Source organism: Enhydra lutris, unplaced genomic scaffold (assembly GCF_002288905.1).
Source record: "Enhydra lutris kenyoni isolate GAN:26980312 unplaced genomic scaffold, ASM228890v2 scaffoldscaffold15, whole genome shotgun sequence".
Taxonomy (NCBI): domain Eukaryota; kingdom Metazoa; phylum Chordata; class Mammalia; order Carnivora; family Mustelidae; genus Enhydra; species Enhydra lutris.
In genome coordinates, this window is record NW_019154099.1 from 32,945,496 (window position 1) to 32,958,199 (window position 12,704).

At 36.1% G+C, this 12,704-nt stretch overlaps 1 protein-coding gene across 11 annotated transcripts in view; it reads left to right on the forward strand.

The window, feature by feature from the left end:
- Positions 1-12,176, forward strand: part of LOC111146985 (sciellin) — a 162,559-nt gene extending 150,383 nt beyond the window's left edge. For 10 of the 11 annotated variants that reach the window (XM_022502799.1, XM_022502801.1, XM_022502796.1 and 7 more), the window contains 7 exons: positions 707-799; positions 1,505-1,576; positions 3,391-3,465; positions 7,131-7,239; positions 9,474-9,576; positions 10,785-10,814; positions 11,058-12,016. In XM_022502799.1, coding sequence (XP_022358507.1) covers positions 707-799; positions 1,505-1,576; positions 3,391-3,465; positions 7,131-7,239; positions 9,474-9,576; positions 10,785-10,814; positions 11,058-11,074 — 499 coding nt within the window. In that variant the 3' untranslated portion in view covers positions 11,075-12,016. Of the gene's footprint in view, positions 1-706; positions 800-1,504; positions 1,577-3,390; positions 3,466-7,130; positions 7,240-9,473; positions 9,577-10,784; positions 10,815-11,057 lie in introns of all 11 variants that reach the window. The other variant, XM_022502800.1, reaches the window with a different exon arrangement.
- Positions 12,177-12,704: the final 528 nt, after the last annotated feature.

Here is a 12,704-nt window from a genome sequence, read left to right on the forward strand (position 1 = left end):
TGCCAGAGATAATATGTGAACAAATGTTTTCCTCTTCTTTAAGAGCTATCTGGGAATGGAAGGAACAGCATGTTTAAAAATGATAAGGCTTGATTAGGATCAAAACTATCCTCTTGGTTTTCACATCTCTTCTATATCAGAGTTTACTAAACTGCAGGGAGAAAAGTGGCTAAAATTCTAAAGCTATTTCTGCTTTAAAATTTTCCTCTGTTCCAGAGAAAAAAGAAAATATGCCTACACTTTGTTAAGCATAGTGACATATTTTAGTTAACTGAAATCTAGGTCAGGGTTCTGTAATCCTCAAAATATTGCTTTCCATTAAAAACAAGATGGAAACTGTAATTTCCAAAAGCAATCCCTGGATAATTTTCATCAAGTTGATAAGCTCAAGATATACAAGAGAAGCTTTCTACAGTGGCACTGCTGGTGTGACAATGTTACTGGAACCAATTTCAGATGGTTTTTGCCCTTGGTGAAAAGGTATTCTGTCCTAGTGTTAGAAAATATGACACATACCTGAGGATTATTCTTAAAGGTAAGAGAGTGGTTGCTGTGGAGAGTAATTCTATTCGTGTATCTGCACAGAAATCAGAAAAATATAATGAGGTTCACTGTATGTAAAGAATATTAATTGAACAAATTTAAGAAAAACAAAAAACTTCTAAGTGGCCTTCGAAATGCCAAATATTCGCGTTTGCTTTCCCAGGCTAGATGGCCAAGTCAATGGATCCATGGATGCTTTGAACAACCAGCTCACTGGCACTCCTGCCCATTCGTGTGAAGCCAGGAAGAATCTCAGGTACTGTAGCCAATTATAAAACAAATGACAGGACTACTCTCCTGTTTTTAAAAATCATCTTATATATAACCTGACCCCTCCTTTGAAATGCATAAGTTTCTAATTTTATCAGTGGCTGTATGTAAACCGCTTCACACAAAGGCATTAAGTCAGAAACTTAGTCATTGGGAAGTTTTGATATCTGGATAGGAAAATGCAAATGTGATTTTTCCCTGAAATTTTTACTTTTTTTTTTTTTTTTTTGAAGAGCCTCTTTGTGACAGTAGTGTTGAGATTCTCTAGATAGATTTAAAGTTTTCATTAAAATGGATGTTATCATGTTAGTTCATTAAGGTCAACTTTTTGAGGTTTGTGGGGTAAGAGATGGTTTGGAAATATGAATGAGATACCAGGGAAACAAACACCAAAATGTATGATACAGATACTCCGAATAATCTTCATGCTCTACAGCAGATATTCTGAGTGACCAATTTTCATAGCATTCTGGAAGTAGGCCAAGACAGTGGAAGCTAAGAATAAAATAGGAGATATGCAGATAGTTTGCAGAAGTGGGTTAATACCCTTTTAACAATTACATTTCAAAAGTTATAATCTAAAAGGAATATATAAGCACTATTTGTTTGCACTGAATTGGATAACAGCCTAATTATTTTCGTTATCCTTGTAACTAAACTTTAAACATTAAATAAATGGTTCATATTGCAGCTTCAATGCTGAAACCAGGCATGCAGGACCAAAGGATACCTTTGTGTATACAAGGACATATATGGAGAACAGGTACTGGAAATTTATTTAAAATATTTTGCTCCATTTATTCCAATTTTGAAATAATCTGTGTGTAAGAAGAGATGCTATTATTTTAGAGTAAGCTTGTTTTTTTTTCAAATAGAAGACCATTTAAGAGTATATTAAGTTCTAGGCGTATAATTCTTTATAATAGCTCCAATGCTAAGTTTTTGGCAAATAATCATAAACAGTCATTGGTTGAACCAAATACTTGAATTTAACAACTGTATACATAATAGGATAACCATTTGTGAGTTCTCACATAATTGTATGTAACTATTTGTCTATAACAAGCTTTATAAAATCATGCAATACAAAATGACTCCATTATTTCTATGGTAATTTTAAGTCCCACTTTAATTAAATAACTCTAGTTCTATCTCCTCTTGTTTACTTCCAATCTGAAATAGGGGGTATTACTTTTAGTAGATACACTCTGGCTCAAATTACAGAGAATTGGTATCTCCAAAAATCTGCTGCTTGGGGTGATGAATGTTGAGGAAAACATCAAACAAGGTCATTCATTCATAACTCATTCCATTTCAGGGAGTTTAAAAATAAGAATTAGCCTAACTGTGGGGTAATATACTGATGGGGACTACAAATATGATCTATGTGACATATGTGTTAACCAGAGCCCATTTCAAAGAAGGGAAGGCATCTGTGGAGAGGGGTCCCTGAAAGGACTCAGGGAACTTCATTGTATGTCAGAAAGTGGACAATTTTCCAAAAAGGGTTTTTCAAACCACACATAAGTTACCTTGTAAAATGTAGCTTCAAGTTTGATTTTTCTGTCGAATCTAATTCTCCCTAAATTGTATACTGACGTTGCGGTATAGTGTGGAAATCCTGGCACCAGATTTGGGATTAAATCTCTATCATTTACTAACCATGTAGTCTTGGCAAAAGATAATTAATTTCTTCACATCTCAGTTTCCTCATCAATAAAATGGGAGTAATAATATATGTATGTATCTTGCACAAATGTGTGCAAACTCTTACTTAGCATTGTGGGTTATGTATTCTGACAACAGTCTGCCTGCCTGTGGGCAGTTTGAAGGGAGAGAGAGATTTCCTATTTACAAATCCCAGGGGAAGGTTGTAGAATTACCACTCACTGTATGAAGTAATAGCAATGTATTGCTTCCAGCCGTAATATACTCCAGGTTAGCATAAGTACTGGGAAGCAATTATGGCCAGCTGGTTAGTGCATTGCCAGATTCCGTTTGTCTCCCGGAAAGACTGACATTTACAAACTGGGGCAGTCTGAGAAATGGAACAAAGAAGACTTAAAATTACTTTTTTTTTTTCTTTGCTTTCATTCTGGACCATTCTTTTTTGGGTGTTTTCAAGTAAAAACAGCATTTCTACCTAAGAGTCTCTGCTTCCCTACCTGAATGGTGATGTTCGTAGGTGCTTACACTGGTTCATGCTTTGTGTATTTCCTTTTCTCTGTTAGATTACATGTGGCTTTCTTTCGTAAATGAATAAGGAAGGGGCGAGTATAAATTTCATAAGAAACAGTAACTTCTTATCCCATTCACCCTTGTCCCTGTGCTCTTGCCCTATTCTCTGTTTACTTCAGTAGGTATGTCAACTTATGTTATCTTAGAGGTGGCTTGTGTGTTAGATCTTCTCTGTATTAAAAAAAAAAAGACATTAGTACATGATGTTGGTAACATCACAGAGAAGAATAATAAGGCTGCATGAGGAGGTGTGTGTGCTTCGTCACCTGCATATTGGTGTGTACAACAAGACTATGGAAATAGCCCAATTCTCACGTGTCCATGTGTGTTTGTTTCTAGTAAATCACTGAAGGATGGATATCAGGAGAATATCTCTGGAAAATACATACAAACTGTTTATTCAACTTCAGACAGGTGAGTTTGTCTGTATTTCCACACCTAAAAGTATGTATACACACATACTTACACGGACGTATGTACACTTATATAGACATATATGTGTGTATATACACTTTTAGAGATAATATATATATTTTATTTATTTTACTGTATATGTATATATGTATGTATGCATACATATATGTTCATATATAATATTTTATATTCACATTTGATATATTTTTATTATATATATGTATATATATATACTATTGAAATATGTGATTCTTGTTGTCCATTGTACGTAGAGATGGCACTCCTGACAGTTACTGTTACATACGTGTACGAATGGAACAATGTACAACAACCTCTGCATCCAGGAATTAATTCTTTGACTTCCTGTCTATTGCTGCTCTTTGATTTTGATGTACTTGATGTACTTGATTCCAACAGAGCTTTGCACACCTTGCAGCTTCTTCACAGACCAGGCCCTAGGCTGTTGCTGATTCCCAGGAATCCCTGTTAATGCCACATTTTTAGTGTCTAGGCTTCATTGCATCTCTTGACTCCGCCCTCAACCCTCCCTTCTTCTGGTTTTCAAAACCCAGCTTACTTACCCACCGCTGCGTGGATATGCTGCTATGACCCACTCTGGGCCCACTCTCAGTTCTCAAGACAGGGATTACAGTGCATATCAAGTTAGTTCTGGGAAAGAGACGCCAGGCTTTTGCTGTTGGTGATCCTTTTTTACCGTTTAATGTTCCGTGGGGCACATAGGTGATGCTCATGAGAATATAGCCTGCAGATTTCCAGTGGACAAAATGAAAATAATTAGCATTTCAACCCAACCACTGGAAACCAGCTGTAGTGCAAATGTACAACATTCTATGGATGGTATTTCTTTATAGCAGAGGCTGGACATATGACTTATGAGGGTGAGGGCTTGTCTTATTTTTATGCACAGCCTCAGCCTGTAATGCAGTGTTTGCCCCCTAGCAGGTACTCAGTAAATGTTTTCAGAAAAAGAAAACTAATGCTCTGTTTGCTACAAAAAACACAGATAGGCCAGCCATCAAAATTAAATCCTTTCTGTCTCTTTTATAAGATCTTGTAGTACCAGATCTTCTAGCGTCTTGCCTTTAAGTCACACTGCCTGGAGGAATAGTCATCCCTGCAAGCATTAGAACTACAAATACTGTCTAGATAACTAAAAACCACAACAAATTTAAAAAAAAAAAACAAAACAAGGTTTGGGTTGGTTTTTTTTTTCATAATGCTTTGAAAAAGGTCTTTGACTAACAGTATGATCTTAATAAGGACAATACCAACATCAGGGCTTTCTCTTGGCTCATATTGTTATTATTAACTTAAGGAAGGAAAACATTCTTCACAAAAGCATTGCTCTTAATGTGAAGAATTTCAGTTCTGTTACTCAAGTGGTCCTTGAAATTTTTCTTAGTCCTCAGAGCAAAAGTCAATTCTCTGTAAGACCAGCCAAGCAACTTTTTTTGTTGATTATTGTGTGAAATTAGGTGAATCCCCAGAGTTCCTATCTAAGCATTTCAATCCCATTTAAAGTGGCTTCCCCCTTTATAGGATAAAGACTAATTCCTTTGCACAATTATTTAAGGGCCTTTAGAACTTGCTCCTTCTGAATATTAACTGATGTTTAATGACTCCAGATACCCTCTTGGGTATATCCTGTTCACTCTGTTGAATTCCTCTCTCCTGTCCCTCTACGCCTCGCTGAACTCACCTTGAAGGCCCCTCTGTCTTCAAGCTTTAACTCATGTGGCATTTTTTCCAGTAAGACCTCCCTGACTCCATGCTGGGGAATAGTTGCTTCGTGGGCCACCGTCTCCTAATTCTCTCCATGTATCCATAATACGCTGTGATCATCGAATCATACACTTGGCTGCCCTCATGAAAAGAAGGAAACCGTCTCACTCTTCTTTATATTCCCAGCTCCTCCCTCAATGCCTCTGGAATGGAAGTAGAGTAGAGAGTGCCTGTTTTCTACTCTTCAAGAGCTTGCCGTCTTACAGGGGAAATTTAAGTGTGTGTGTGCATATGTATGGATGTATATGAGTTATACATAGGAAAGTGCTTGCCAGGAATATATACCCAAGTACCTTTAGAGTTAATTGAAAGAGGAAAATATTTATTGATATACATAAGGACTAGGAAGACATGGCTTAGAATGACCCAAAGTATAAAATTAGACAGTATTCTTCTACTTGAATCTTCTCTCCTATCTCCTCCTTCCATCCACTTTCCCTCCTCTCTGCTTCTGGTCCTGGGCTTGATCCTAGGATCAAGGCTCCCGGGCATGACTAGTTCACTTTTCCACAGGGAGTCTGATAGTCTTCGTGGGCAGGCCTAGGTAGCACAGGGACTCTGGGGCCACACTGCCTTCACTCAAATCCTGCTGCTGCCACTCAACTAGCTGCATGACTGGAACAAATTTCTTACCCTTCTATGCTTTTAGTTTCTTCTTCTATAAGTTGATGTAAAAATAGTAGTACCTGCTTTTCAAGACATGTGGTGAAAAATAAATGAGTTTAAGTGAGCCAAGTGCGTGGAAAGCACACTGCCTGCATAAAGCAGATTAGCACTCTATAAGTATTGGTTATTTAAAAAAAATATTTATTTTAGAGAGAAGCACGCATGAAAAAGGGGAAGGGTGGAAGGGAGGGGCGGAGGGAGTCAAGCAGGCTCCACGTTGAGAATGGAGCCCAAAGTGGGGCTCCGTCTCACGACCCTGAGATCATGACATGGGTCAACACCAAGAGCCAGAAGCTTAACTGCCTGAGCCCCCCAGGTACCCAGTATTGGATATTTTTATTTTATCACCCCATTGTGTATTCTACTATGGAAATTTCAGGCCTGCCTGCTAACACCCTGAAACTAGTAAACTTTGCAAGGTGCTACGTAAGACAGTTCTAGTACCTTCCCAAAGGAAAAGAATTGCAGAGCTGTTGGCCTTTTGTAAGGTGCTGACCCGAGGTCTTTGGGACTTGCTGATCGTATCTGTGGTTCATGTTATTGGACACTATTTTTTGAAAATAAATAACAAAACTCTTTTCCTCATCAAATTTGTGGGTTATTTCTTATTGGAGAACATAAATTTGGTCATGAAAGCTAGCCCTGTATTCTGAGTCTTAAAAGACACCAAGAGATTATAGGCAGTTGTAGGGGAGCATTTTGGGGACTCTAGACCCTGGAGTATGGGGTAATACAGACCCATCATTTGTGAATTTACCAAAATATTTTTGAGTGGATTTGTATTTTTGTCCTATTGAATGTTTCGAGACCTAAAATTTTATATTAATCTACTGTATAATTTTTTCTATGATATATGCAAATTAATAATTCAAAACCTCTTCTAGCTTCAAGGGGTACTCATGACCTAGTTCAATTAAGAAACTGTGAACATCTTTGCCCTGCCCAGATGCACCCTTGATTGCTAATGAATTAATAATTTGAGACTTTCCTTCATGTTAAATCTTTGATATCATTTTGAGGTAACTAGAAGAATCAATTCTATCAATAGAATAAGTAAGTCCCAAACTTTCCTTGATTTTACACAATTTCCTAAAGTATCAACAAAATTAACATATCGTTTCTACATGACTTTATGGGGAAAACATCCATCTCTTGCATGATGACAAATTTATTTGTAATTCCTTACATCCCTATAGGTCTATCATTGAAAGAGATATGTGTACTTATTGCCGGAAACCTTTGGGCACAGAAACAAAAATGATTTTAGATGAATTACAAATTTGCTGCCATTCCACTTGCTTCAAGGTAAGGACATGTTTATTGTAGTTAATGAAATATAAAACTGCATAATGATGGCTGGAATAAAAATAATTATTTAATGAAATACATGAGATGAAGTTAAGGCCTTCAGAAACACTCTCATCCACATTAATAATGCACTACTTAAATATTTCTCAGAGTTCTGCAGCCTGAACCTCAAAGGTTTATAATTACTATCTTGGCTTTAGGCTTAGAGTTGATTACTGACACATTTATTACTCTTACCCTAGAGATTTAAATCTGTAAAAATATAAACACTTGTCCTCTTTATAAAAGCTTTTGCAACATTTTAATGAATCATACATTGCATAAAAAAGTCACAAAATTCAAAAAGAAAAAGAAATTTTTGAGAAGAAACCTAGCAACTTTTTACATGAGGCATGCGGTTAGGACTGATAGGCTTAATAGTTGAAACTCAGTCTGCTTTTGAGAACATGGTTAGTTATAACTAATTGTGGCTTAGTGTAATAAAAATAAAGCTTATGTAGAAGAATGCTTCAGTTTGTGCTCATATGCCATTTCTTTTGCTTCTCACAATAATATTGGGTAGGTCAACATGACAGTTGTTGGTGTAACTGGATAAGTACTGGATTGGGGAGTCTGAAGGCCTGAGGACAAGTTTTCACTTCCACAAGCTATGACTGTCATTTTGGACCAGCCCCTAATTAGCTTGGCTTCAGTTTCCTTTTCTGTTAAATGAGGTAGCTGACTAGACTAGTGGTTCTCAACTTGGCTGTACATTATAATCACCTGGGGGCAGTTAGGAGAAAAATAGACTGCTTAGGACCAGCCCCAGTTAAATAAAAACTCTCAAAGATTCCTGGGCATTGGTATTTTTAAAAGCTCCTTGGATAGATCCAAGGGCAACCAATTTAAGAATCATTTGCCTAAATCCAAGTGTCCTTTCTGTGCTGATCTTCTGTGGTTGTTATAAATTACCTAATGTGGTCAAGCACCTGTAATTCTTTAGACAACTGATTGCTTCTCCTTCAATTTGCTTTTAGACAGTGACACATAGCAATCAGATATATGATGCCTCATTTTGAGAAGAAAAGTCAAATTTTAGGCCACAATTTATAGAATTCCATATAAAGTAAAATGTGAAATTTGCACAATTAATTATGGGAAAATGAAATTTCCTTTTAGTTATGAAAATTTACTCAATAAAACAAAAGTTAGTCCACAGATCTTTATTGAAAGTTATTATGCAGAAAACTTTAAAATAAAATAATTCTCCCATTTTTTTTTGTAAATAACAATAATTTCCATTTATTGTATTTTTTTAAAAGATTTTATTTATTTATTTGACAGAGAGAGAGATCACAAGTAGGCAGAGAGGCAGGCAGAGAGAGAGGGGGAAGCAGGCTCCCCGCTGAGCAGAGAGCCCAATGTGGGCCTTGATCCCAGGACCCTGAGATCATGACCTGAGCCGAAAGCAGAGGCTTAACCCACTGAGCCACCCAGGCGCCCCATTTATTGTATTTTGGATGATTTATTTCCATCTTTGGTTTAATTATAAAATACTACTGAGAATAAAAATGTCGCCACACTCCTCGGAAAAGAGGTATTAGTCTTATAGCCATGATAATAGAGAACCACCTGGACTTGTTTAAGCATGTTGAATTGATCAATGACAATTTGCTGCAGTGAACTCACCTCTGAAAGCCATCCAATCAGTAACAGCCTCATGCCTGAAAGTCAGCCATCCAGCAGTGAACTTGTTTCCAAAGAACACAGGTCAACATTTTTCTGCCTCCATAACCAACACAATGCAAAACAAACTGTTCCCTAAAGCCTATTTAAGATCACAGGTCTGTTTTGTCCAGTGAGACTCTAAGCAGACAACATAATTCGTCCTTAGCAAGCAAGCGATACACTTTGTGCTTTTGTTTGAGTGGTGATCTTGTTGTTGGCATTAATCCATTTTTGAAAAATTTTATCTACTCTGTTGTGAGTTAAATAGAAGTTCCGGTGCTAATATGCCCTGAAATGCACATTTTCAGCGTAGCGAGATGTTGTGAGAGTTTGTTTGAAAAGTTCAATGTTTGGATCCTGGACAAGTACATTCTCACAATCCCTGTGGGTTCTCTTTCATCTGAGCATTACTGTATAGGACGGTACTGAATGAAGTGAAAGGGCTTTTCTATCCTGTTGCACTAAGAATCTAGACGCCATGTATAATACATGTTAACTTCATATATCTTTTTTTTTTTTTAAAGTGTGAAATATGCCAACAGCCTTTGGAAAACCTACAAGCAGGTGACAGTATTTGGATTTATAGACGGACAATTCACTGTGAACCTTGCTACTCTAAAGTTATGGGTAAGTGTTAAGCACTTTAAGAAATGATCACTTTTACAAATAATAATGAGCACTTGATGTTGAAATGAAGATTTTCATTTCAATAAATGTAAAGTAAATAAAGTAAAAAATATTTAAATAAATAAAGTAATAAAGTAAAAAATATTTTATTAACTATACTTAGTTAAGAATTCAGCTGAAGGTAGTTATACTATCATAGTGTTTTAAAGTATAAAATCAGTCAATGTGTATTATTGTCGCCTGATATCAGACCAGGCATAATACAACTAAATAATGAAGCCACTTAATTCGGGAAGTTTTTTTATTTTTTCCAAACAAAAATAAAGATCTTCTTTGTTCAAATAATTGCTTGACTTGAAGTCCATTTCTGTGAATGACCTATTATTTTTGCACTGAAATATAATTTTGTACCTAATTTGGTGATTACACAAATCCTTTAATGTTATTTTTAAATGCAAGGTTTAGAGCTAGTTCTATATAATTTTATGTTAATATAGCATCTAAGTTTTTTTTAATGCGCTCTTAATTGTCATAAATGATATGAGAAGAAAACACTAAGGACTGGCATTTTTAACTCATTTTCTTTAAACAGTGTGAAAACTTTAAAAGTTGATCTTAAAGCTATATACAAGGTACACTAAGATAGTAAAATAAAACCCTATGAAACTTGAGTAGTTTTTAATAACCAGTGTCAGCATTTTATTTTTTAATTCAATGGTACATAGAATAACCGAGGTGATATTGGATACCAGGTCAACAGCCCTACATGGGGGCACGTTCCCTGACATCTTACTGGTGTGGTGAATAAAAGAGGAGCATGTGGGATTCTTCCATGGGATCCAAAATATGGAATTTAATGACAAATGTGGATCACAAATGTGGATGTTAATGAGGTACTGGGAGGCTGCATCTGGAAAATGTTCTGAGAAATACTCAGAAACCCACGTTCCATCAGGCTGCAGTATCAATGATAAGAACAAACCTAATTATAATCACACTTTGCTTTCTATTTCCTGCTTTCCCAGCCAGTCCCCATATTCTGTTTTCTTCCGAATTTAGCAGACTTATTATGATCCAGTATTGTATCAAAGGCCTTGGTGTGCATGGTGACAATCTGAAACTTTCAGTCTTCTAGAAATCCATGACATGGATTGGGAGATATGATTACCAGAATACTCAGAAATCTTTGTATCTTCCTCCCTGTCTAGGTGCACTCCACAGGCATTGCCTTTTTTATAGTACGTATCAGTTGTCAAGACACGACTCTCAAGACGTCTCATAAGTACAAGTACCAGGCATTGGTAACTTTGTGTTTATGGTGTCTGACCAAAAGCCATAGTGATGAATGCAGTAGAAAGAAAACATTAAATGCTTAACCCACCACTACCCCGCCAATGATAGTAATTTAACATTTTTTAATTATAGGCTTATGTTTGTACTGAAGTTGTATTTCTAACTGTTACTTTCTTTCAAATTTTCAGCAAAGTGGATTCAATAATTCTGGCACATGGAAATCAAGAGAAAAGCGTACATTAAGAAGTTACACTTTTAAGAATATGTCATCTAGAAAAGCATTTACACTGAAGATTGACTCTTGTGTCTAACAATTCTGCTATTGCACAAATAATCTAATTGCCTTCAATAAGGTCATATACAAAAAGCAAACCATCTGGTGTCTGGCTAGATTTAGCCATGAAAAATTCAAGAGGTTCCAGCTACCAATGTCCAAGGAATGATCGTTCTGAGGGCAGTGAGCTGTGTCAACCTTAACTAGGTCCATGTCTGTCCCCTATGTGTGTGTGGACATTGTGGTTGCCGTTATAGAAGAGTTTCCTTTTTCTCATCTTTGTTTCCCTAAGGATTTGGATTTACAGACATTATTGACATCCTGACAAACTGTCAAAAAAGCAAAATATGTTTCTTTTATGCTCAAAAGAAATGTTGATAGAATTTTTTATGAAGTTTGGCAGAAAGATGTTTCATATAAAGTTGTATGAACCTCAGAGAATCGCTTGACCCTTCCAGACAAAATGATTTCTAAGGTCCCTTTCTGTTCCCCAGATTATCTGATTCTAAAGCAAGTGTTGTTTTCTTCTCAAAACTACATTTGAATATGTGTTTGTTAAGTATATTGAACTAAATAGTACATTCTAAACAATTTGATGTTATCCTTCAATTTGCCACAGATACAATTTTTATAGGATGTTTTAAAAATAGACATGATTTATGGGTAATGGGGAAAAAATCACATGATGTGGATAGTTTACAGATTATAAATTGTTCAATTTTCTTGGCATGTATTTCAAAATCCAGGTATATGAATAATCTCTGAGAAATAATGGTTGTGGATTACAAAGACATGTTCTTCTGCTTTTGCGTATCTATTCATACTACATAGCACTTTAGAGTTACAGACAGCATATAAATAAAAATAAAATGAACTACCAGTTACACAGAATCTTTTTGTGGAATGTCGATAAATATTCACTGACATTGATGTCATCAGTTACAGAGATCACAATTTATTATATTCTATGCCATACTGGTTAACTTAATTCTTTAACTACTTGAACTATAGTTTTTATTTTATTATTATTATTATTTTTTTTTTTGAGAGAGAGAGAGAGAGAGAGAGAGAGAGAGAAGTGCAGTGGGGGAGGGGCAGAGGAAGAGAGAAAATCCCGAGCAGGCTCCACGGCCTGTGCCAGTCCTGACACAGAGCTCCATCTCAAGACCCTGAGATCATGATCTGAGCTGAAATCAAGAGTGGGGATGCTTAACTGACTGAGCCACCCAGGCACCCCACAGCATTTATTTTTTAAGAGCTTTTTCTTGAGGAATTGAAAATTCAATAATCCTATATGAGGAACTAGTATATTTGTGAGAAATTGTTCTTATAAACTATTTTATGTGCACATAGAACTGCTTTCTCAAAGGAAGGCATACAGAACATTGAAGAGAGGGTGGAAATTTAGGGAAGCCTAAGGTAGTTTTGAAAAACCGACATCAATTAGGGAGATTAAATGATTATCATATTTTTCCAAATGTCGATAAATTTAAAGAATTATTCTTCTGTGTAATGATATCAGCATCTGTTCCTCTTAGAGACTGGTCTGCAAAGTGTTAAA